This window comes from Oratosquilla oratoria, chromosome 44 (assembly GCF_046742065.1).
Source record: "Oratosquilla oratoria isolate Oo_2021 chromosome 44, ASM4674206v1, whole genome shotgun sequence".
NCBI lineage: Eukaryota > Metazoa > Arthropoda > Malacostraca > Stomatopoda > Squillidae > Oratosquilla > Oratosquilla oratoria.
Window position 1 is genome coordinate 14230335 of NC_134820.1, and position 27051 is coordinate 14257385.

The 27051-nt window shown below is 42.1% G+C and overlaps 2 protein-coding genes across 3 annotated transcripts in view; both read right to left on the reverse strand.

Moving 5' to 3' along the window:
- Window positions 1–4521, reverse strand: part of LOC143022285 (cilia- and flagella-associated protein 57-like) — a 9023-nt gene extending 4502 nt beyond the window's left edge. The window contains exons 1-2 of the mRNA XM_076180429.1: window positions 4322–4521; window positions 1–102 (exon numbers count right to left, since the gene is read on the reverse strand). The exon at window positions 1–102 is cut by the window's left edge and continues 109 nt beyond it. Coding sequence (XP_076036544.1) covers window positions 1–102; window positions 4322–4521 — 302 coding nt within the window. The remainder of the gene's footprint in view (window positions 103–4321) is intronic.
- An 11836-nt stretch (window positions 4522–16357) lies between these two features.
- Window positions 16358–27051, reverse strand: part of LOC143022405 (dnaJ homolog subfamily C member 17-like) — a 60258-nt gene continuing 49564 nt past the window's right edge. For both annotated transcript variants that reach the window (XM_076180575.1, XM_076180574.1), the window contains 2 exons: window positions 23742–23825; window positions 16358–16820 (listed from right to left, as the gene is read on the reverse strand). In XM_076180575.1, the coding sequence (XP_076036690.1) occupies window positions 16614–16820; window positions 23742–23825 (291 nt within the window). In that variant the 3' untranslated portion in view covers window positions 16358–16613. The remainder of the gene's footprint in view (window positions 16821–23741; window positions 23826–27051) is intronic.

The window sequence follows — 27051 nt, forward strand, 5'->3', positions numbered from 1 at the left end:
ACCATCTCGGCGCATGTTAAGAATCGAGCTCGTTTCCGCTGCCGCAGGTCCCATACACTCACGGCGGCGATGTCCCCAGCGCGGCATACTCCACATAGTTGCCTGATGTTAGTGGAGGAGGCAGATGATGAGCATATTTGGTTGTGATCATTGGCATAATCATATTTTGACGTGGCCTAAGAAATAGACGTAGTGGCTAATAGATGCTCAGCGTTCGCATGTACTCAAACACACATGTACATACCTTACCGGGCATTCAACTGTGGTGTGATCATAGTGTGCTCGAGCACACTCCTTTCTACAATTGTTCTTTGCGAATGAAACTACACTTCTGGTTGAATTTGAGGAGAGACTGAAGCAGTTGGTGACTGACCTTGGAGTGGTGTATCAGAGGAATTTTTTTAGAGTAAATGTGGGCAAAATTAATGTAATAAAATGTACAAGCAGAAGGTGCCAAATTGGATGTAAATTTGAGGGTTAAGAGGTTGAAGGAAGTGGAAATATTTAATTTTTGGAGTCGCTGGCCTTCAAAGGAGAAGTGGACGCCAGGGTGCGGTTGAATCGCTCCACCTCGTCATCACTCTGAGGTCTCAGTGGCGTGGTGTGGGTATTATGGACGCCCAGGAGTCTGCAGCTCTCCCAAAAGACCCTTCATTCGAACTCTCTTTCTCTCTCCTGGTCAGAGTGTAATTCACCCGGTACACTGATACGATACGGTTGAAGAAATGACTGAATGGCACCGCTATCGTCTCCGCTTTGTAATCAGGCAGAACATACGCCTCTAGCCACTTTGTGAAGTAGTCCATCGCGATGCAGATCAAATGGTTGTCTGGGTGGGTTGCAAAGCAACGGGCCAGAGATATCCACTACCACTATTTTCATTGGTGACCCAACCTGGTACAGCTGGCACGCGTCCTGCGAGTAGATCCCTTTCTGGTGTCACAGACCTGGCAAGTACGACTCCACTCTGAGACGTCTTGCTGCATGCCGATCCAATAGAGCCTCTGACGGAAGAGGGAGAGGATTTTCTTGATGTCCAGGTGACCACTGGTGGCTCCTGTGTGCATTTCCTGGACCAGTTCTCCTCTGAAGACACGCGGCACCACTATCTACCACCTGTACTCCCCGGTGATTGCCTCCACTTGCCACTTCTGTAACACGCCTTCCTCCAGCCGTAATGCGGTCCACTGGTGCACGAGGAACTTAGTGGAGGGACACTTAAGCGCCACTTCTTCCCAACTAGACCTCTTGTGGTCCGTTTCCAACCAGTAAACCAAAGGAGCAAGGTCAGGGTCTCCTCGTAGCTGCTTCCTTCATCTTTCATGATTCTCGTCATTGTTCACCACCCGTAGACGCCCGCATGCCATGTCAGCCGAATACAGTGGGTGCATTCAAGCTCATAGGGGCGGTGGATCAAGCTGTCCACGTTGTTTTGCACCCGTGCGGGTCATAGTTCAACGCGGTAGTTGTACTGTTCGAGACGGTCCAACCAACATGCTAGCTCCCTCCGGTTCCTTCAGTGTCTTCAGCCAACGGAAAGCTGCATGGACTGCCCTGAAGATGAACTCCGCCCTGGAAATGGGTCACACTCTTCACCACCGCCAGAAACTCTCTCTTCGTTGTGCAGTAGTTCCACTCCCGCTGGCTGAACTTGGTGCTATAGTACACCACCTCTCGCTCTTGCCCCTCCCGGACCTGAAACAGTACTGCCCTGACACCCTTTGCACTGGTGTCGGTGTCAAGCAGATACGGGAGACTCGGGTCCAGATACGGGGGTACCGGAGCGTCCATCAAAGCCTGTTTCAAGTCGTCAAAGACTCGTTGGTACATCTCGTTCCAGTCAAAGCGTGTACCCTCCCGTGTAAGCTGGTGGAGCGGGGCAGCTATCGTTGCAAACCCCTCCGAGAATCTCCTGTAGTACTTATAGAGACCTAAGAAGAATCTTATTTCTGACATGCAGGTGGCCACCGGCCAATTTCTCACGGCTACAACCTTCTACCCATAAAGTAACCCAAAAATTACACTTCATGTTGCAAGAGGGTGCACAACTTAGGGTTCACCTTAGTCAGCTTGAGGTACACCTTACTCAGGCGCCGTAGAACTTCCTCCAGTCAATCTAGCTCCTCCTCAGAACTTCCTCCGAAGACCAGTACGTCGTCCAGGTACACCACGGCCGTCCTTCACCGTGGTCCCTCCTACATGAGGCGCTTCTCGAAACACCCAGGAGTATTACTCAGGCCAAAGGGCATCACGTTGAAGTGCTACAAGCCCTACCCGAACGAGAAAGCGGTTTTCTTCTTGCCTGCCTCCTCCATTTCTACTTGGTGATTGCTTCATTGAGAACCAGCGTGGAGAACAACTGTACTCCTGTCAACGCGTTGAACATGTAGATTCTGGGTAAGGGATACGAGTCCTTCAGTCACTGCATTGAGGGCACGGCACTCGACAAAGAACTACTTGGAACCATCCTTTTTCGTAAGTAGAGCCACCGACGACGGCAAGGGGCTACCAGACTTCTCTAACAAACCTAAATCTGCCATCCCTTACACAGCTCGTTCCATATCCACTTGTTTCGCTGTTGGGACTCTCCTCGGTGGATGTTTAACCGGCGGGCTGTAGTTCGTGTTTATTATTTGTTGCACCAACGAAGTACGGCCGACATTCATACCTCCACTGCTGAATACATCCACTGGGACAGGAGACGACACAACGACTCAGTCTATCCCTCAGTCAGGCGTGTGGAGTTCCTCTGTCCCATATCCCTCAGGTACTCCGTCAGCTCCTTCCTGGTTATCCCTGCCTCTCTCGACTGTCCCTCCATCGGCTGTGGCTGTTCTCCTTGCCTTCAGTTAACTCCTGTTGCTATGCCCTGTCCTAAGAGCATGCACTGAACTCTGTCTCCGTCCTGGGGGTCTGCCAGCTGTGGCTCATTTACCTACTCTGTGGCGTCCGGGAGGATGAAGGGCACCTCTGATCTTTGTATCTTCAGCATCCTACTCCCGATGTCGACGACCGCCTCGTACTCTATCAGGTAATCCAGGCCCAGCTGGAAAGTCTCCTCCGTACTGGCTACATACATCGGCAGCTGTTCTTCTACGCTAACCATGCCAACACAAGCCTGCATTGGCCTTTTGAGCGGCATGCAGTGTCCAGTAACACCGCAGAGTTCCTGTTGGTCACCTGGAAGCAACTTCGTGGTCACATGGTCCGTCTTGATGAGGGTCTTCTCTGTCCCCGTATCCACTACCAGACGGCATGGTTTCCCATCCACAGTACCATCCACCTGACCAATCAATGTAGTGGTGTTGCGGCAGCCTATTCCGCGTGGGGCCCTGGGGACGATAGATCTTGGGTTCCGTACCCAGCTCAGTAGGGTTTCAGCCTTCTCCACCGTCTTGGGTTGTAGGCAAGTGTCCGTACTGCTGCCATACTGACCACAATTCCAAAAGAACGGCTGGAATGTAGACTGTCAGTGGTATCTATCCCCTTTGGTGACCTCAATGCTGTAATCATATCATCTCTTTCTCTTCAATATTTCAGAGTTGGCAGAACCAGAGCTTTTAGTCCTTCCTCATATGGTTTATCTGCCAAGCTGGAGACTAGTTTGGTTGCTGCCCTGTGTGTTTGTGTGTGTGTGTGTGTGTGTGTGTGTGTGTGTGTGTGTGTGTGTGTGTGTGTGTGTGTGTGTGTGTGTGTGTGTGATTGAACATGGTTTTGGATCACGTGTTGGACTCGTGATCAATAGCTATTACCCTCCCGGAAGAGAGCTCAGTGCTGTCCGAGTTCGAATCCCACCCAGGGCTGAAATAATTTCAGCGTCGCTGCACTGCGAGTCGTTACTCCAACTCTCGTGGGCGGGGAGTTGTATGTGTGTGTGAGTGTAAGGTCACACCATTAGCCATAGATCGGTCATATATGGGCTCTGAGCTCTCTTCCGGGAGGGTAATAACTGTGTGTGTGTGTGTGTGTGTGTGTGTGTGTGTGTGTGTGTGTGTGTGTGTGTGTGTGTGTGTGTGTGATTCACCATGGTCTTGGATCACGTGTTGGACTCGTGATCGACAATTATTTCCCTCCCGTAATAGACCTCAGAGCTCATATATGACCGGTCTATGGGTAATGCTGTGACCTTACATGCATACACACACCCAACTCCCCGGCCACGAGATTTGGAGTAACGACTCGCAGCGCAGCGATACTAAAATTATTTCAGCCCTGGGCTGGATTCGAACCCGGACCGCCGTAGTGGCGGCCACAAACGCTACCACCACGCCATTGAATCGTGTGTGTGGTCGCGCACTTATGCGACTATCTCTTTACTAACCTGGTTGGTGACATAGCTAAAGCGGTCAGCATTCCCTCCTCTGCCACACTGATGAACTCTTGTTTGCCGGTGGCCGTATTGTGCAGGACGAGGAAGGCGCCAGCAGGGTACAGGATTGTGTCCGGGCTGACATGGGCTACGCCGCCGTTCACGCCACCCCGGATGCCGAAGATATACTGCGGCTCGAGGCGGAGTGGCATCGTTGTCGAGGACATCGATATATATATATATATATATATATATATATATATATATATATATATATATATATATATATATATATATATATATGTGTGTGTGTGTGTGTGTGTGTGTGTGTGTGTGTGTGTGTGTATGTATTGATATTGTTTTCGTAATGATGTCTCCCTTTTTGTTGTCTTCGTAGACGTGGCAAGACGCTTTTTAGTCAAAGGGCCTCATGAAAGCCAACTGATTCCTGATATTTACAGTTCTTTAAATATATCAACCTGAAATGCTTTTTATATTATTGAAAAATACAAGTGTGCTACTCAAAGGTTAAAAAAAAAAAAAAAAACTAGCTGCTCGCACAGAACACAGGTAATGGTTTGGATACAGCTAAGTATCTTTCGAGGTATGCTCTTATAAAGAAGTGAGGAATACACGTCAAATAGCCCAAGATCTAAGAATATAAGGTCTAACCACTTCCGACCGAATTTCGAGGGAGTTGGCGCAGCGGGCCCGTGAACGTCACCTGGCTGTTCAAAGTGGGGTTAGCGGGTCCTATAGCTGTCAGTTGAAGCTGGTCCGTCGTTGGAAAATGACGTTGCCTTCGCTCGCACCGCTCCACGCAATTAGTTATATTCTGACAAATATTATATAAAATATATATATATATAAATATATATAAAATATTATAGTTCCTGTCTATATATATGAATATATAATATATATGATATATAATATATATATATATATATATATATAAAATATTATAGTTCCTGTCTTCCTTGGCGTTTCACAGTTTTCTTCAGTGTATCACAAAGAGAAAATGGACTCAGCCAAATGACGTCAGAAGCTGCGCAGAAGAATTCTAACGGTCTGACCTGTATATTTAGACCTTGAAAATAGCCATTAGTTACGAATATGGCTTTAGCCCTGAACTTAGCGCTATAGTACGCCACCAGTAGCTCTTGCCTCAAAAGGCTCACGATTTTGGCCCTATGCTCGGCAGTCAACAGTTGTTGGGGATCGAACCAGAGCCAACGCATTCGTGAGGTGGAATGAATGCCGAATGCTCCACAGCACTCGTTATATGATATTTTGTTTATTTTTACAAGCTTGCACGAGGTTAATACTTATGTATAGACGGCAATTCGCGAGAAACTTCTATTCTTATGAAAGATATTGCGCCATTACCAAGAACTGTGTTCGACTGATTGTGCTCTTATGTCTAGGTCAGGTGCGAGCATATGAGGGAGCGTAATATTTATGGGGATATTGGTGCGTCACCTCAGAGGGTGCGCATGACATGAGATGGTTCATATTTAAAAAGAAGGGCCGTTTCCTGAAGAATCGTGTACAGCAGGGTTGAGCAACCCTTGGCCAGGCGCGGATCCAGGAATATTATTTGGGGGGGCGGGAGGGCGAACCGATAACCGATACTTGAAACAAGCCGATATTTTAACCCCAAGAATAATGTTGTTGGCTTGGAGATTGGTCCAGAAACCTAAGACTGTTTTGCTCGTAATTGTATGTAAAATCATATATAATTCACAAATATAATTCAAATCATAAATTCGCATACAAGTACTGACTGATTATGAACGTGTACCATACTCGGGGCGTTGGGGGGGCTTGTATCCGCGCCTGCCCTTGGCACGCGTAACTTGTCACACTTACGACTTTTTTTTTTCCAGTACTCGAAACACAGAGCTCGCATTTAGAAAATAACTGATAATTCTCCAACTCTTGTGTATGACAATTCGCAATCGCATGCTGCGCGGGGAGGGGGGGGGGGGGGATTGTGGCCCTAGGAAATGAAGTGAGGCGACCCATACGTTTCAGTATTTACATCGTTTGCCAGGAGACCGTACGTGGCGTGACTTGTTTATCAAATTTTTATTTGTTTTTCTTGTTTCACAGAGAACTTATCGGTAACCTATGTGGAAGTTCAGATTTGAATATAAGGAAAATATACATATACATACATATACCTCCCCCTTCCAAGGGAGGTAGCCAAAAAGGGCAAGGCATAAAAACACTCCCACCCATTTCATCCCTAAATACACTCCACACCCCTCCCACCCTCCCTCCCATCTGAGCACCTCCTGGATTATTAAACATAATAGGTTCTAGATATCCGTAGTAACTATCTGGTTATCGACCTGTTCTTCAGTGTATGTGTCAGCATGCGTTTTCCTCAAGATTGCAAAATATAAACCTGATATAAGTTACCTACCAGTGATGCAGCAGCAAAAAATCACACTGATGGTAAATCAATGAAAGATCTAATCCCACTATATTCTCTTATTTTCCGCTTAGATGTAATATTATGTATTTTCAAAAGGTCTTCTCAATATGACACAATGCCATAAAATTTTCTCGAAAATCTGTTAGCACGCAAGAAATTTCTGTATCAATGATTGATCTGATTTGGCACCCACACTCAAAAAGGTTACCCACTTCTGGTCTAGAGAGATGATACGGGTATTGGCGTTTATTCTTCTATGATGAGATAATTATTTCAGGAGAAAGGTAAGAAAGTAGGAAGTTGCTGTGAGTAGTGTAAGTAGGGGAACAAAATAAGTGAATTAGAAAGGGAAGCACCACATGAGAAGATAGGGTGTGTGTTGGGGGGGGGGGTACCCATTCGTCATAAATTAGCCTTGCTTGAGATGAACCTCTTTTCCTCTTTATCACATCGGTGTTGTCTCAAAACGTCGGTTGTGCAAGGGGGTACATAAAAATTGAGTCTTCAAATGGTTTGTCGCATGTATCCCAGCGTTTTTGTCACAAGTTTTTATAATGTGGACCAGAGGTTGGGGTAATCCGTTGTAGGCAATTGGGTGGAAGCATCAAAATGGGTTGATGCTGCACCCGGAGTAACCTTGTTGGGGATGTCGACTTGAAATGAACCTAGCGAAAGGACATGGATTTGAAGAAGGAGGCAATTAAGAGGAGCCACGAGTGGATTTCGGATTATTAGGTGGCAGGAATGAAGATTGGAAAGAGCCTATAGTGCGCTATGTGAATCAAAGATGAATACTGCATGAAGAGTAAGGGAAAGGGAGTTAAGAATAAGGTGGCAAGAAAGGGTAAAAGCTCGGTGGTAAAGACTAAGGCGAAGGAGGGGCCGGAGGATCCAGAATCTGTCAGTATGAGATATTGCTGTATAACCCATTTCGCCGCTAAAGTAGAAGCCTGTAGATATTGATGATAGGAGAATGAAATTCTTGATAGGAAAATGTGAAAGAGAACACTGTCTGCACTTTTGTTTGAAACCGTCCCAATAATAAATCCTAATGCCCTTTTAGCCCTATTCCTGACACTAATGCACTGTCTCATGAATTTAAGGTCCAGACTCAATAACACTCCTAAGTCCTTTCCACATTCAATTTTCTTTAATATGGCGTTATCTAAACTGTACCTGTTATCTGGGTTGTGTATTGTTCGTTTAAGACCTTGAGATATTGAAGTCCATTTGCCATTTCTCTAATCATGCAAACAATCTATTAAGATCCTTCTGCAGTATCCCAGCATCTTCCCCCGACTTACTATGGTGTCCTATTTTAGTATCATCCGCAAACTTACACTATCCTATTGGCCAAGTCCTTTATATACATACATACACACACATACCAAGGCTTTTTCCCCCTTCCAAGGGAGGTAGCCACAAAGGGAAAGGCATAAAAACACTCCCACCCATTTCATCCCTAAATACACTCCACACCCCTCCCACCCTTCCTCTCATCTGAGCACCTCCTGGATGACGGGTCATCCCTGAACCCTGCCCACCGCCCTGGGTCAGAAGCAGTGTCGCAAGACACAGCACATCCACAGCAAGGCCGCTTCATTTAATCGGAGACCCCCCCCTCTCCGTCCCCCTTTGCATATAAAGGGAGGACGGGGAGAAATCCCTTCGGGCTGCGTCAAAATTTACTCACACATACTACCCCCCCCACCCCCCCGCCCATTCCTCCTCATGCAGTCACAACATCATCCATATACAACCATTCTCCACTCACCTCTGTCTTCCGTCCTCTCCCTTCCTTCCTCAACAGACATTCCCCTCTTCCCCCAAAGCCCCCTTCACCTCACTACCCTAGCATTCACCTCTCGCACCACCCCATCCATGTATAAGTTGAACAGCCAGGGCGACATAACGCATCCTTGACGAAGTCCCACCTTTACTTCAAACCACTCACTCTCTCCATTTCCAATCCTAACACATGCTCTACTACTCACATAAAAACTCTTGACAGCTCCCAAAAGCTTTCCTCCTATCCCATAAATCTGCATAACCTCCCACAGTGCCTTTCTGTCTACCCTATCATAAGCCTTTTCCAGATCCATAAAAGCCCAAAAAACATCCTTCCCCTTTCCTATAGCTTTCTCACATATCTGTCTTACCACAAAGATCTGATCTACACAACCTCTACCCGTCCTAAATCCACACTGTTCCTCACCAATTACTCCTTCTGTTCCTCTCCTAATCCTCTCAATTAAGATTCTCCCATAAGCCTTCCCTACTACACTCAACAGGCTAATCCCTCTGAAATTACTACATTCACACTTGTCCCCTTTTCCCTTGTAAAGAGGAACTATACAGGCACTACTCCAGTCCTCCGGTACTCTACCCTCTCTCCAGCAAACATTAAATAATCTCACCAACCAGTCCACCATCACTGAACCTCCTTTTTTCAGACATTCTGCATGACATCCATCCAGACCAGGTGCCTTACCTGCTTTCATCATCTTTACAACTGCCTTCACCTCATCCTTCCTTATTTCTCCTCCATTCTCCTCACTCATCACTTTCATTTTTTTCGTATTTCCCACTGCAACTACCTTTCCTTCCCTATCCTCCTTCACATTTAGCAACTCTCTAAAATATTCTGCCCATCTTCCCCTCACTGCCATCTCTTCCATTATCAACTCTCCATCTGTATCTTTTACCTTTTCTTCCCTACTTGATTCGCCTCCTCTTCCTCTCTTAATTTCTTTCCAAAACATCTTTTTATTACTTTCAAAATTTTCTGTCATACTCCTACCCCATTTCACATCTGCTCTCCTCTTTGCCTCCTTTACCTTTTGCTTTACTTCTCTTTTCTTTTCTTTGTACGTCTCATATGACTCCCCTGTCCTCTTTTGTAACCAATCTGTGAATGCTCGCTTCTTCTCTTCTACAACCTTCTTTGTTTCCTCATCCCACCATTCACTACCCTTTCTTCTATTTCCCCCTGTCCTTCTTGTTCCACACACCATCCTTGCACACTTTAAGACTCCCTCCTTGAACCATCCCCATTCCTCCTCCACACCCATCTCTGCTCTATCCTTTACTCCCTCCCACTCCTCCTTCAGCTTCTTTTCGTACTCCTTCTCCTTTTCCTTTTCATTCAAGGAGTTCACTCTAAGAACCTCCCTACCTTTTGTCCCTTTCCTCCTTCTCCATCTATCCTCCACTCTCAACTTACCTTCCACCAAAAAATGATCTGATATTCCCCCACCCTCTCCCCTTAGCACATGTACATCCTTAACTCTTCCTATCATAATCCTACTTACCACTACATAATCCATTAGCGCTCTATCTACCACCCTTCCCTCCACCACCCTCTCCCATGTGTACTTATGCTTGACTTTCTTCCGAAACACTGTATTTGCTATCATCAACTCTCTTTCTAGACACATTTCCACCATCAACTCTCCACTACGATTCTTTCCTGGAACTCCACACTTCCCAACCACTCCATCGATTGGACCATTTCCCACTCTAGCATTAAGGTCTCCCAGTACTATTACATTGACATTTCTTCCTAAACCCTCTATGCACTCATTTAAATCTATCCAAAAGGCCTCCCTTTCTTCCCTGCTCTTCTCACTGCCCGGCCCATATGCACTTACAAAGACCCACATCTCCTTTCCCAGTTTCACCTTCATCCACATTATCCTTGAGGAAACCTCCTTCCACTCCACTACATAATGAACAATAAGGGACCCAAAACCGAGCCCTGGGGAACTCCACTAGTAACACTACCCCATTTGGATTTTACACCGTTAATGGTGACCCGCTGTTTTCTGTCACTTATCCATGCTCTAATCCATTCAAACACTTTTCCTTCTATGCCATGGGCCTTGTTTTCATAAGTAGTTTAAGATGGGGCACCTTGTCGAACTCCTTGTTAAAGTCGAGTTATAACATCGCAAATATCGTTGTCAACCACCGCCTAGACTAGACTACAAATGGTTTTACTTACTATGAAAATCCGCTTTAACCATAAAACTTCCCGTTAATGACAGTGAACTGGCTTGCTTGAAAAAGTCGTCTTGATATGCATTATGTCTTATTACATTTCATTTCAGGCGCACTTTTGCGATCATGTAATCACAGGATGCTACGAGCAAAACCTCAAGCATAAAATGGAATCAATTTATAGTTTTCATCACTGTGGTACGAAACTGGTTACTACTTTGTTTACCAGTACATAGTTTCATAATGAATACTTCTTCCTTCTAATATATCAATTGACCACCATGAGGTGAATATACTGTTAGAACAATTTATATTTTCTGAGAGCAACGCTTTCTGTCACTAGCGTCACAGTTGCTATGGCAACATACGTGTGTCAAGTTTCGGCACATTCTCTACGTTTAAGTTTAGGAATAACTTTAGAATATATGCACAAAATATCTGATTTGGTCTCAGCCTAGGAGTAAATTACATTCTATGAATGATATGTCAGTTGTGGAGGAGTAACAAAGGCGATAGAAAAAAAGGTACATTACTAAAGTTAGATGCAGGATACTGCATGTACTATGTAGTGTTCCGATCTTACATCACGATCTCCCTTGTTCAAGCATAGAAAGGAGCCATACGAGAGTATTTAGTTTGTGTGTGCTTGGGTTGGTGGAATACAATTATTTGTACGGGATGAATCTTAATGGGGGTAGCTGAAATAAGGGTAGGTTGCTGTCATTGGGATTTTTCAATGATTATGGAAGGTGGGTCATGTCTTGGTGGGGGTGGGCACTTTTTTTATGTTCTTTGCAAGAGGGGCTTTGAGAATATATGTTCTTGATAAGTGGGGGTTTGTGGATTTTGGAGATAATTTATGATCATTCATTTCAATTGTGTCAGGAGACAATGGAAAGTAAGGGAATAAGTCACATTTGTTAAATGTCGCAAGTGGTTATTTCTAGACTGGGGCATTAGCAGAAATTAAGAACGACTGCACCCCATCATATTGGGTTCTTAAATCTAGTTTTACTATTCATTATCTATTTGCTTGGCAAGGTTTTCTTCTCTATTCACTCTAGAGGTAGTGTGCAGCAAGAGAAGGTCCACTAGAACTGAGAATCTTAGGTTGAGATGGAAACCACTAGAATGGGAAGTTCAATAACACGTCGCTTAGCAGTACTGGAGTAAAGGTCAATGACTAAGGTAATTTAGTTTAATTTCTGGCAATGGCCATTTCCTTTACTGAGGGAAGGGAGGCATTTAGCACTGTATCATCATAGCAGACTGCTTCTGTTTCCTAAGGTTGGCCTCATCTCTCTGGCCATAGGGTGGAGGTTTCATTTCTGGCAACAGCCATTTTTTTTTAAATTGATGGAAGGGGAAGGAGGCAATTGCCACTGCATCATCATAGACTGCTTACAGTACTCCTCTCTCTAGCCATGAGGCATCACAGATTGGGTTGGAAATCTAGTTGTGGGGTTTTGTTGTGTTTGAGAGGGCTGATCCCTCCTTATTGTTTTATTCTTTGTGAATGGAGGTTTTCAGAGATCACAATCTTCTGTCCCCACCATCATGCACCATTGCCAGAATGCTGGATTAGTTAATAAGAACTGAGGTTACTGTGATAGTTGGAAGAAAGTTTCAACAACTGAATATGCTGTCAGTCTCAGTCACTATCTCACACTTAATATCAATTTCTTTGGTGAAAATCAATAATAGGGGCACCACAAAGTGGTGAGGCAGCATTTAGTCTTTCTTCAAGAATTAATGTATGGAGGGAGGTCTAGCTCCCCTTCCCACCAGGGATTCTGATGTATGAGACTAACATGTACAGATCCCTCAGTTGCTGTACTTATTTCTACATCTAAAGTATAATTCATGTATTGTGGCTACTGTGGGGGCCAATGGAGAGTACCTGATTCTGGTGGTGTAGCAAGATGAAAAGCACAGCTGCCTATTCTCAAAACCTATCAGCCCCTTCACCTCCATAAGGTGTAACCCTCAGTCTCCAAACTGGGATTGGGGTCCTTATCAACCTCAACTGTTATCAAAACCTTTTCACGCATGGAGAGCCATCATATGGTGACTACTACACTACTATTTAGCCAGTGACACAGAAACAGTCCCACACTAGTACGACACTGACTACAGTACATATTTTCTTTCCAGAGAGAAAGAAATAACTGTGACACAGGAAATAAGGGACCAAATAAAAAAAAGCTTGACATCAGAAAATCACACGGGCCTGATGGAATTACAAATTGTATAATAAAAGAATGTATAGATGAACTAACAGACAAAATACACAAGATAATTGATTTCTCACTCAAAGAAGGAAAAGTACCACAAGATTGGAAAAATGCAAATATTGTACCAATATACAAAGGAGGGGACAAGGAAAATCCAACTAACTATAGACCAGTCTCCCTTACAAGCACAATAGCAAAAATATGTGAAAAAGTTATCAAAAGTAAGTGGATCAAAGAGCTGGATGAGAAAAATATACTAAATCCAAAACAATTTGGATTTAGACGTGGAAGATCATGTGCCACAAACTTGATTTGCTTTTACTCTAGGCTAATAGAAATAATGCAAGAAAGGGATGGATGGGCAGATTGTGCCTTCTTAGATCTACAAAAAGCATTTGATAAAGTACCACACAAAAAGCTACTAAGAAAAATTGAAATAATAGGTGGAGTACAAGGAAAGTTATTGGAATGGATGGAAGATTTCTTGAATGGGAGAAAAATGAGGGTGGTACTTAGAGGCAAGAACTCAACCCGGGAAGAAATAATAAGTGGAGTCCCACAAGGTTCTCTATTGGCTCTGATAATGTTTGCCATATATATAAATGATATGGATGAAGGTGTGGAATGTTATATGAACTTATTTGCAGATGATGCAAAACTACTAAAGAGAGTAAGTACAGAGGAAAATTCTAAATCACTACAAAAAGACCTGGTAAAATCTGGGAATGAAGTCAAAAGTGTGAAGTGAACTTCAACATCGAGAAATGTAGTATAATGGAATTTGGAAAAAGTAAAAATAGAATATCAGGATAATATAAAATTGGTACAAAGGAAGTTAAAAATGTTAACTCGGAAAGGGACCTAGGAGTAATGATCAGCAATGACATGGCACCAGACAAACACATCAACCAAATAGTTAGAGAAACCTTCAATTTACTAAGATCAATGAAAGTGGCCTTTGACTACTTGGATGAAGAAATGGTAAAGAAAATATTAGTTACATTGATAAGACCAAGATTGGAGTACACTCTGACACTATGGACACCCAGTACTAAAATAAAATATAAAGAAATTAGAAAGAATTCAAAGAGCAATGACAATGATGGCACCAACACTCTCCAAACTGACATACGAACAAAGATTGTCCAAACTTGAACTACCAACCCTGGAACAAAGAAGAGAAAGAGGAGATCTACTGACCATCTACAGAATTATGAAAGGGATGGAAGTCTTCGATAGAGATGATTTACTAAAGTGGAATAAAAGAAAAATAAGAAGACATGAAAAGAAACTTATAAAGGATAGTTTTAGAAGAGATCTGAAAAAGAATAGTTTCCCACACAGAGTGGTGGATATCTGGAATAAATTGGATGAGGAAACAGTGAGTGTAAAAACTATACAAGAATTTAAGAACAAATTTAATGCTGACAGATACAAAGACGGGTCACTACGAGCATAGCTCTCTTCCCGTAAAATACAACTAGGGAAATACAACACTGATTATAGTACATATTTTCTTTCCAGAGATATGTGAGAGGGTCTGGGAATTGTTGCCAGTCACTGTGGGGCTGCAGGTTTCTAGTCATTGAAATTCATGGCAACAATTCTTATTATTATTGGCTACTGTGTTTCTTTTGTAGTACTGCGAGATATAATCAACATATTTAATACACGAGTTCGTAAATGAATGTGATTATGCTGCATGGCATCTTTTTTGCATGATGTGGCATACACTGAGTTGATGCCCTCCCTGATGGTCATGACCATCAATCAGATGTTCACTGTACACCAATGCAATAACATTGGCACCAATTACCCTGCTTTTCTTCTCCTACCACCTACTGAACCTTTCTACATTTATACATACATACATACATATACCAAGGCTTTTTCCCCCTTCCAAGGGAGGTAGCCACAAAGGGAAAGGCATAAAAAACACTCCCACCCATTTCATCCCTAAATACACTCCACACCCCTCCCACCCTTCCTCTCATCTGAGCACCTCCTGGATGACGGGTCATCCCTGAACCCTGCCCACCGCCCTGGGTCAGAAGCAGTGTCGCAAGACACAGTACATCCACAGCAAGGCCGCTTCATTTAATCGGCGACCCCCCCTCTCCGTCCCCCTTTGCATATAAGGAGAGGACGGGGAGAAATCCCTTCGGGCTGCGTCAAAATTTACTCACACATATTACCCCACCCCCCCGCCCATTCCTCCTCATGCAGTCACAACATCATCCATATACAACCATTCTCCACTCACCTCTGTCTTCCGTCCTCTCCCTTCCTTCCTCAACAGACATTCCCCTCTTCCCCAAAGCCCCCTTCACCCCATCCATCCACCTCATCCTAGGACGTCCCCTCATGTTCACTCCCTCCACATCTGCCTTCCATACCTCCTTTACTAGTCTTTCTTCACTCATTCTTTCCATGTGTCCAAACCATCCTAATATTCTTTCATCAACCCTCTCTCCCAAATCCTTTTTCACCCCTGTTCTCCTCCTCACCTCCTCATTTCTCACTCTATCTAGCCTACATACATACATACATATATCAACATACAAAAAAACTGGGTTTTATTCACCTCCCCAAACTATCATCCTCAACTGGATACACCCACAACAGCTGGCAATGACCCTTGTACAACTCACACATTTCTACGGGAAGAAATATTAGACATTGTTTTGTATTTGTGTAGGACTTTCTATGACACCTGCTGGAAGTAGTATGAGGGGGTAGCAATTAGAGACTGTCAGCTCTCCTTATGTAGAAAAGTGGGGGAAATACAAACTCAATAGTATAGAGATATTTTGGGCCCAGTTTGGAGACTGTTATCCCTTATAGCTGCACTTCAGTTGGAAGTGACGATGTTGATTGGTTCTGAAAATGGGTGACAGGGAGATGATTCTCTCTGACATTCATCATTGGTCTCCTCTTGTGTAGAATACAACAAAGAGGCGATTTGCACTCAGAATAAATGCAGTTGTTGCAGGGGTCACAAACACACAAGGGGAACTAATATTTCAATAGTATGCAGTACAATGTTTAACTCTTAACTTCACTTCCTTTAATAACTCCAACTAGGGGTCACTAAAGTGTGGTACAACTATATGGTATTGTAGGCCTGGGTCTACTGAACTTGGGTGAAGAAGTAAAAGGCTTCTTTCCTTATTCCATGCAGTTGGAGATACCCAGATCTGGATGTCTGATTTGGGGTCTGTAGAGAAGGGTTTGTCATCTAATAAATATAAATTACTTAGCAACAACAAATATTGCCTCCACTTTCAAATATATATAATTTTTTTACTCTTTTACCATCCCACCATTCACTAATTTGTAATTTGTGGTTAGAAAAACAAAATAATTGAAAACATACTTTATTAAATATCTACGCTAATATATTTGTAACCTCATGGTCTCCGTCATAGGAACACTGTAGTACTGTTTCTTGAAAGTCACCAACTGCTAGACCTAAAAATATCTTAGGTAAGATCTTAGGCTCAGCTTAGGAATCTAAACCAGCCAACAGTGCTACATGCCTGGTCAGGGCAAGAGAAGTGGTAGTTTTCTCCAACTTGGAGTTCTGTGACATTAAGCACAGGTGCTTCCAGGTGCAATTTTTTATTTTTTAGTCTCCTTTAATCATCTCGTCAATGAGACGTTTCCGTTCTTTTTCCCTTCTTCTATTCATTTCTGCCACTGATTCAAAATCATAGCAGGGTTTTGAAGGGGCCTTCTTTTCTTTCTTTGACTTCTCTTGAACTTCTTTCTTCTCATAGTGACTTACCTCAACAGGATGTTCAATTTTTCCTTTTTCAAACTGGACAGCCATGTCCTATCAGTGAACAAAGTAAGAATCAATTAGGGTAAATATCCAAAGCACAGGGACAGAAGAGAACATCAAATAATTTTTTTTTCTTATGATACAGGAAAAGATAGAGGAAAAGAAACAGGATTTAATATTTAGGAACTGTGTGTATAGTTAATAATCACTCAATCAATCCATTACACTAGATTTCTCTTGCATGAGGAACCAATGATGGGTACCTGCTTAAGGTGGTCTTGGAAAATGGACAGCAAAGTTGCCCATTCTTAAAACCCATCAACCCCCTCACCTCCATCACAGGTACAGCCCTGAGGGGCTGATGCTTAGTCTTTAAATTGGGCCCAAAAACTCTCTCAACTTTAAATTTCTTACACCTTTTACTACATGGAGAACTGACAACCACCAACTGCTCCCCTCCTACAGTCAACTAGTGATGTAGAAACAGTCCCACATCGATGTAACAGACAACAGTCCAAAGTTTCTTCCTTTCAAGACCTTTGGAAAGACCCATGGACCATTGCCAGCTGTTGAGGGGCTGTGGATTTTCCACTAAGTGAAACTTAAGGCAACAATCAAAGTCATCTCTTGCAAGAGACACATTGCTCTAAGGTAATTGGTAACAACCATTGGACTGGTCCACAAGCTAGTGAAGGAAGGAATGCTGTGTTGTTGTTGTTGTTCCCTAGACTGTATGGTCAAGCAGTCCTGTCTCCCTGAGGAATGCCATGGATGGAACAATGTATCACAATGCAGTCTTTCTTAATATATTGTAAAGTATGGGGTGAAGTGTTACATCCTAGACATTATCTGCAATGCAGTCATCCAGTTGCCTCTGGTAACTTAGATGGGGTGGATGGCGGCTACACTGCAGCCTGGCCAGGCAGACTTTGTCCTCTTGGGGAAATGAGGATTCAAAGGGAATGTCAGGGGGTCAGGCATGCAGCAGTGTGTTGCCTTTGAGTCTGTTGATTGAGCAGTGAGTGATATGCTAATGAATATGCTTCTGCAGGTGGGTATCTGGTGGTTGCAGAGGAAGAGAAGAGAGTATTTGTGTGTGATATGGGTATTTGGGTATTGTTTTAATGCTTCTCAGCATGTGTGGGTGTTCTGCCATGTTGTGTAGTGGGTGGGCTGTGTTTGTGGAGGCTGCCACAAGTGCTTGTGTGCCTCTCTATGTTGTGGTGATCCTTGACTTTGAAAACTTTTGTTTTATGGCATAGATGTATTGTATTTGTGCAGCCTGTAATTGTCTTTAGAGCTTTGTTCTGTTTAGTCTGTCAGGTGTTGTGGTGTGTCTTAGTGAGGTTAGGGATCCATGCAGGGTTTGCATAATTCATCACTGAGTGTATATATTGTTTGTATACTGTAGTGGTTGTTTCTCAACTCATCAACAAGCCACATACTGGCAGGTGATCTAAATGCACATAATTCAGTCTGGCTTAACACACAAACTACTGATCAAAGAAGACAAAATACTTGAACAACTCCTCAATTTAAACAGAGCTAACTCCAGCAATGTCCTCACTAGACAACCTACCCAACATAATCAACAACCAACATTCCCTGATATAATGTGCTCATTCACCCTTAAAAAAAGGGGGGGGGGCATAAAAGGATCTTCCATCTGATCAACTTCCAATAAAGATTATCATAGAACTAGAAGAGAAAGTTCCACCCGCTTGCAAGAGAACATCTACATATCACCAAAACACAAACTGCCAAGAGAACTCAGAAGATATAGGGAAAAAGTTAGTACTTTTAAAATACACCAATACCACAGATAAAGCACTGAATGAAATAGTAACAATCATCCACAAGACAACCAAGAAACATTCCCAGAGGCTACAGGAAAAAATTAAATCCCACATGAGGGATAGCCACCAACAAAAAGAAACTTTAAGAACCACCCTTGACTATGCCTCCAGAGGATGGTCCCATCAATCAGCAAGATTAACACAAACAACTATAATAATAGGATGCACCAAAAACACCCCAATTGGATATTCGCATAGGGAAACCAAAATCTTTCCCAAAGAACACTAAATGAAAGGACAGGAACATATTTCTGTGCCAGAATCCTTAACACCCCACACCTATTACACTATATATTTCAAGCAGAACCAACAAAAAATATACACCAGCAGTACATTATTTATAACATTCATAACAACCTACCACTTGATCCACACAAAACAAAAACATAAACACACTCAGATTACTAAACAAGCCCTTTAAGACACACCACTAAACTCAATACTCCACCGACAACCCCCACTGAAAAACCTTCCCATATCTAGTAAGAACCACACTGGTATACTTGCATTTTGGACACCATCCAGGACTGAAACAGCACCAACAGTGAATATGCCTGGCCACAGATTCTAACTGTTCCAGATGCAACCACCACAAAGCAGACACAGAACAATTTATACTACAATGCCCCACAATCACTCATCAACAACACAAAATATCTCCCCTAAATTACATGTTGCCCCATCCATTGGCCATTGTAGGTTACCTGATGAACACGGGCCTTCTATAAGAGACCAGGAGCAACAGATTGATTGATGAGAGAAAATTGGTATTTAGTTTTGGTTCTTGGTTCACGAAGAAATTGAACAGTAAAGATGAAAGTATACCTTGAGTGACACCACTGCATAAACTTTTCAATTCTGAAATTTTATTGTTTCAAATTATCTGAAGTCTTTCTGCTATGAAGTTGGTACACTCCCATTATGTCCAATTTTTTCCTTTTAATATTGTACCTTATCTTATCATATCTGCAAATTTGAAACCATGTGGCTATGTCAAAATTAAGATATTAATTAAAATCTCCAATATGACCTGGATATGCTTTGACCAACAACATGAACTATGAGGCACTTAATGGCATCATGAAGATCACGTCTATTTGTCAGCAGTATATCAAATCTGTATTATCTTGATATGGATGTGGCTAAATGCTTTAAAAATTACAGAAATGATAAAATATGGCACAAATTATTTATTTATGTCTTGTGGCACTGCTTCTGACCCAGGGCAGGAAAGGTGGAGTGGAGGTGGAGGTAGAATGTAGATTGAGAGAAGCGAGTAAATACCTTGGTGGATTAAAAAGTGTAATGAGGTATACACATTTGGGAATGGATGCTAAGAGGAGACTGTATGAAGGAGAGATTGTGCCAACAGCACTGTATGGGGCAGTAACATGGAACATAAGAGAGGAAGAGAGAAGGAGTTTTAATGTATTTGAGATGAGGTGTCTGAGAAGTATGATGGGGGTTACTAGGCTAGATAGAGTAAGAAATGAGGAGTTGAGGAGGAGAACAGGGGTGGAAAGGGAGTTGAGAGATAGTGTTGATGAAAGAGTATTGGGATTATTTGGACACATGGAAAGAAATAATGAGAAAAAGACTAGTAAAAGAGGTATGGAAGGCAGAGGTGGAAGGAGTGAACATGAGGGGACGTCCTAGATAAGGTGGATGGATGGGGTGAAGGGGGCTTTGTGGAAGAGGGGAATGTCTGTTGAGGAAGGACGGGAGAGGACAGAAGACAGGGGTGAATGGAGAATGATTGTATATTGTGGTGTATGAGGTGGAGTGGGTGGGGGGATGGGGGGTGAGGTAGTATGTGTGATCAAAATTTGACGCAGCCCGAGGGGACTTCTCCCCATCTCCTTTTATGCATGGGGGGATGGAGAGGTGGGGTTGCCGATATAATGAAGGGGCCTTGCTGTGGATGTGCTGTGTCTTGTGACACTGCCTCTGACCCAGAGCAGTGGACAAGGTGCAGGGATGACCCGTCATCCAGGAGGTGCTAAGATAAGAGGGAGGGTGGAGGGTATTCAGGGATGGAATGGGTGGGAATGATTTTATGCCTTTCCTTTTTGGCTACCTCCCTTCTAAGGAGGAAAAAGCCTTGGTATATGTATGTATGTTTTTAAATTCGTGTATTGTTTTTGCACACACCAATTTCTTATCTAACTTATTCCAAATGTCTATTACTCTGTGGGGAAAGCTGTTCTTTTTCGTATCTCTTCTATAACTGTCTTTCATGATTTTCTTTCTGTGTCCTCTTGTATTTCTACTATCCCATTTTATTAGATCCTCTCTATCAATAGTTTCTATGCCTTTCATGATTCTATAAATAGTTATCAAATCTCCTCTCTTCTTTGCTCTAATGTCTGTAGCTCAAGTTTTGCTAGTCTCTCTTCATATGATAGTTCTGAGAGTGTTGGTGCCAATTTTGTAATTGCTCTTTGTATCATTTGTGAGAAGGCGCAAGTAATTTTCACCAACCTCATTAAGAAAATGCAAGGAGCATCAACGAACAAACAAGAAGCATTCAACGCAAGCTGTGGGTGGTTCGAGAAGTTTAAAAGAAGAACCAGGATCCACGGCATTGTGAGGCATGGCGAAGCAGCAAGCTCTGACACAAAGGCAGCAGATTGGTGACCTTCAGAAGCTTGTGGGTTCTGTGGGTTACCTCTTGCAGCAGATTTTTAATTGTGATGAGACAGGCCTTTTCTGGAAAAAGATGCTGAAGTGAAGTTATACAACAGCAGATGAGAAGGCATTGCCCGGCGACATGCCAACTAAAAACCATCTCACGCTGTTGTTTTGTGCAAATGCAAGCAGCAATTTGAAAGTGAAACCGCTGCTCGTTAACCATTCAGAAAATCCACATGTCTTCAAGAAGTGTAAAGTCCTTAAGAACAGGCTAAATGTGATGTGGAAGTTCAACAGCAATGCTTGGGTGACACATGACCTTTTTACCAATTGAATCCGTGAGGTGTTTGGTCCTTTTGCGAGAAAAAAGTATTTCCTTGAGATGAATATGTCACTTCATGTCTTGCTTGTTATGGACAGTGCTCCTGCCCATCCTCCAGGTCTAGAAGATGACCTCCTTGATGAATTTCAATTCATCAAGATCCAGTTCCTGCCTCCCAACACCACTCCTTTACTCCAGCCCATGGACCAGCAGGTCATCTCAAACTTTAAGAAGCTCTACACTAAAGCACTCTTTGAGTGTTGTTTTGAGGTGACTGACGGGACCAATCTCACTATCAGAAAGTTTTGGAAAGACCACTTCCACATCGTTGCCTGCCTCAAGACAATTGACAAGGCATGGGAGGGGGTCACCAAGAGAACCCTTATTTCGGTTTGGAAGAAGCTTTGGCTGGACAGCATTGTTGAATACGACTTTGAGGGATTTGAATATGCCTGTGGAGCCTTATTTACCTAGTTGTATTATACGGGAAGGGAGCTATGCTCGTAGTGACCCGTCTTTGTATCTTTCAGCATCAAGTTTGTTCTTAAATTCTTGAATAGTATTTGCACACACTGTTGCCTTATCTAATTTATTCCAGGTATCCACCACTCTGTGTGGGAAGCTATTCTTTTTCAGATCTCTTCTATAATTATCCTTTTTGAGTTTCTTTTCATGTCCTCTTGTTTTTCTGTTGTCCCACTTTAATAAATCATCTCTATCTAGGATTTCCATTCCTTTCATGATTCTATAGTCAGTAGATCTCCTCTTTCTCTTCTTTGTTCCAGAGTTGGTAGTTCCAATTTGGACAATCTTTGTTCGTATGTCAATTTGGAGAGTGTTGGTGCCATCTTTGTATTCTTTCTAATTTCTTTATATTCTTTTTAGTACTGGGTATCCATAGTGTCACAGCATACACCAATGTTGGTCTTATCAGTGTAACTAATATTTTCTTGACCATTTCCTCATCCAAATAGTCAAATGTCACTTTCAACCTTAGTAGGTTGAAGGTTTCTTTGACCAAGGATGGCTGGAGGTGGATAACAACGACAACGACGAGCTTGTGGAAGAGCATATGCAGGACTTGACCACCAAAGACCTTATTGAGTTGCATTCTGTTTCACAGCAAAAAGTTGTGGTGTAGCTTTCGTCAGGAGTGGAGGAGGTAACAGCCTCAGCAGAGCAATAACCTTCCAGTGCAATAAAAGAGTCTTAAAGCATGGGAAACTGCATCATCGTACATTGAGAAGTATCATCCTAATATGGTAATGACTATGGACAATACAAATTTATTTAGCAATGACACTCTGCTGAATTTTTGCCAAATTTTGAAGTGTACACAAAAACAAATGTCTATAGACAGCTTTCTAGTATTTACCTAGTTGCATTATACAGGAAGAGAGCTAAGCTCATGGTGACTTGTCTTTGTATCTCTCAGCATCAAGTTTTTTCTTGAAATCTTGAATAGTGTTTGCATACACTGTTTCATTGTCTAATTTATTCCAGGTGAAAGGGATTCTAAAGGAAGTGGCAGTTGTGTTACTGTTTCTAAAATATCTAAAGCTAGTGAATCAGTCGAGATTATTATAGCAGCAAATGAAAAGGAATCTCCTTGGTGGAAGATTTTCCTCCTTCACCTCAATAATCCTCCCCCTGTCATCTCTGTCTCCCTTGTGCCAGGAGCTACCTTCATTTTTTCATAAATTGCAACAGTGTTTGGGTTTATTTTCATTTAATTTTACTAATTATTTTTTCCCAGGTTCATTTATTGTAGGCTACATTAAAATCTTTTAATGTGTTAATAATTTAAAAAACTATTTTAGATATTACAAATTATTTTGGGGTATTTTTTCTTAAGCGAGATGCATTATCGTATTTTACATTTATTCCTATGGGAAAAATTGTTTCACTTATCAAGTGGTTCGCATTACAAGTAAGATTCGGGAATGAATTATACTCATTAAGTGAGGTTCCACTGTATATATATTTACAGTATATATGCATACATAAATATACATACACACCAAACACACACAATCACATGTATTTAGCTTTGGGGATGCTATCCAAAAGAACTAACTCTTTCAATGTATGTACAACTATTATGGGTTTGTTCTGAACACTGGGCCTTAAATTGAGAGGTTTCAAAATGCACACACTACTTACCGCTCCCAGTTTAGTGTCGTAGTCTAGAAGTGCAGTTCCTTTCTTCCCTTTCTGACTCACAACCAAGGCATTAATCTTACCCCACTGAAAAAGAATAACTTACAATTACTTTTAAGAGGATTAAAAAATATATAGAATAAAATTAAATAAATACATACATACATATACCAGGTTTATGAATACATTCAAAGCAATAACTTGTTCTATGATTTACAATCAGGCTTTCGAAAATCATATTCTACTGATGCATGTTTGATCAATTTAACTGATTACATCAAAGGTGAAATTGACAGAGGTAATTACTGTGGAATGGTTATGCTAGATCTCCAGAAAGCCTTTGATACTGTAAATCATGACATTCTATCAAACTACAAGCGTTAGGCTTCAAATCAGATGTTGTTAATTGGATGAGGTCTTATCTAACAGGTCGAGAACAGATTGTGAATGTAAATGGTTCAACATCAAAAGCAGCAAAAATAACATGTGGTGTCCCACAGGGTAGCATTTTAGGTCCGCTGTTGTTTCTTTTGTATGTGAATGACATGAAAGCTGCTGTGAACTGTAAACTGCTGTTGTATGCCGATGATTCAGCCTTACTAGTTTCTGGCAAAGATGTAAATAGGATTGAGACGTTACTCAGTGAAGAGTTATTGAATGTCAGCAAGTGGTTGTTGGATAACAACTTGTCTCTACATCTAGGTAAAACAGAATCCATTCTCTTTGGCTCCAATCAAAAACTCAAAAATGCTCCCAACTTCAATATCCAATGTAATGATACTAGTATTCAACCTAGGTCTGTTGTCAAATATCTTGGAACAGAAATTGATCAAAATGTGTCGGGAGAAGTTATGGCACAAAAAATAATTAAAAGGGTCAGCTCCAGAACAAAATTTTTGGCAAGAATACAAAAATACCTAGATGTAGAGACAATGAAGTTACTAGCTTCAGCCCTGGTTCAGTGTCATATTGACTATGCTTGTTCTTCCTGGTATAGCAACCTATCTAAAAAATCTAAAGAGTAATCTTCAAATATGTCAAAACAAACTAATCTTGACCGTTTTGAAAATTCATCCACGTACTCATCTAGATTATACGCATTTTAAACTGTTAAATTGGTTACCTGTTGAGAAACGTGTTGCTCAGTTAAAGCTTAATCATGTTCACCAAATTGTGAACGACTCTTGTCCCAGTTATTTGTCAGATACGTTTACACTTGTCAGAAATGCTCGTTCCCTGAGAACTCGTTCTAGTAGGTCATCTGTCATTGTACCTAGGTTTAATAGTTCGTTAGGGAAAAGTACTTTCAAATACACTGGTGCTATTGCTTGGAACTCTTTACCGACCAACATTCAATCAATTGTATCTATAAGTAGTTTTAAAAAATCAGTTAAATGTTATCTTTTAGACACTGTTCTCTCTGAAGAAAATAGTTTATATGTTTAATTTACACTTCTTTTAATCCTAATTTACACTTCGTATAACCTAGCTTTTCTATGATAATCCTTTCCTAATTGTAATATGAGGACCACAGTGGAAATAAGTCTTTTGACTTTCTGTGCCATCCTCGGATGTACAATTATATATACTGTGTATAATATTGAGTCTTGTATGTATTGTACTTATTGTATGTATGATTGTATCCGAATAAAATTCAATTCAATTCAATTCAGGCTTTTTCCCCCTAACAAGGGAAGTAACCAAAAAACAAAGGCATAAAATCCACTCCCACCCATTCCATTCCCACATACTCCACTCCCATCTACCCCCCTCCCTTCCTCTTATCTTGGCTCCTCCTGGATGACAGGTCATTCCTGCATCTTGCCCACTGTCCTGGGTCAGAAGCAGTGTTGCATAAGGTCTGGGTCTTTTAATGTGCATGGATGTGGTACAGATAAGAGTAAAAAGGAAGAGATAGGTAGTATGTTTGTGAGAAGATGGATGTGTTGGCACTGAGTGAAATTAAGTTGAAAGGGAGGGGCGAGTTTGAGCTTGGGAGTGTAGTTGGGAGGATCTCAGGAGTGAAGAGAGGACAAAGGGGAGAAGGGATGGCTATACTAGTAAGTGAAGGGATAGGTATGCGAGTGGTGGAGTGAAAGGTTTCTTCAAGGTTAATGTGGATGAAGGTGAAACTGGGAAGGGAGATGTGGATTTTTGTAAGTGCATGGCCTGGTAGTGAGAAGAGTGTAGAAGAAAGGGAGGCTTTTTGGATAGATTTAAATGAGTGCATAGAGGGATTGGGGAGAAATGTCAATGAAGTGGTATAGGGAGACTTTAATGCTAGGGTAGGAAATGAACCAATAGATGGAGTGGTTGGGAAGTGTGGAGTTTCAGGAAAAAATTGTAGTGGGGAGTTGATGGTGGAGATGTGTCTAGAATGAGAGTTGAGGATAGCAAATACAGTGTTTAAGAAGTCAAGCATAAGTACAGATGGGAGAGGGTAATGGATGGAAGGGTGGTAGATAGAGCATTAATGGACTATATAATGGTAAACCAGGAGTATAGAAGGAAGAGATAAGGATGTACATGTTCTAAGGGGAGAGAGTGGGGGAATATCAGATAAATTTTTGGTGGAAGTTGAGAGTGGAGGATAGATGGAGAAAGGAAAAGGAAGAAGGTAGGGAGGTACTTAAAGTGAACTGCTTAAATGAGAAAGAAAAGGAGTACAATAAGAAGCAGAGAGAAAAGTGTGAGTGAAGAATAGAGTAGAACTAGGAATGGACGACGAATGGGGATGATCCAAGGAGGGAGTCACAAGGTGTGCAAAGATGGTGTGTGGAACAAGGAGGATGGGAAGAAATAGAGGGAAGGGTAGTGAGTGGTGGGATGAGGAAGCAAAGAGGGTTGTAGAAGTGAGCTTTCACAGATTGGTTACAAAATAGGATAAGAGAATCATATGAGAGGTACAAAGAAAAGAGAAGAGAAGTAAAGCAGCATAAGATAAAGGAGGCAAAGAGGAGAGCAGATGTGAAATGGGGTAAGAGTACAAAAAAAATTTGAAAGGAATAAGATGTTTTGGAAGGAAATTAAGAGAGGAAAAGGAAGCAAATCAAGTAGAGAAGAAAAGGTAAAAGGTGCAGATTACATACATACATATACCAAGGCTTTTTCCCTCTTACAAGGGAGGTAGCCAAAAGGGAAAAAGCATAAAATCATTCCCACCCATTCCATCCCTGAATACACTCCACAACCCCCACCCTCCCTCTTATTGGCACCTCCTGGATGACGGGTCATCCCTGCACCTTGTCCACTGCCCTGGGTCAGAAGCAGTGTCGCAAGACACAGCACATCCACAGCAAGGCCGCTTCATTAA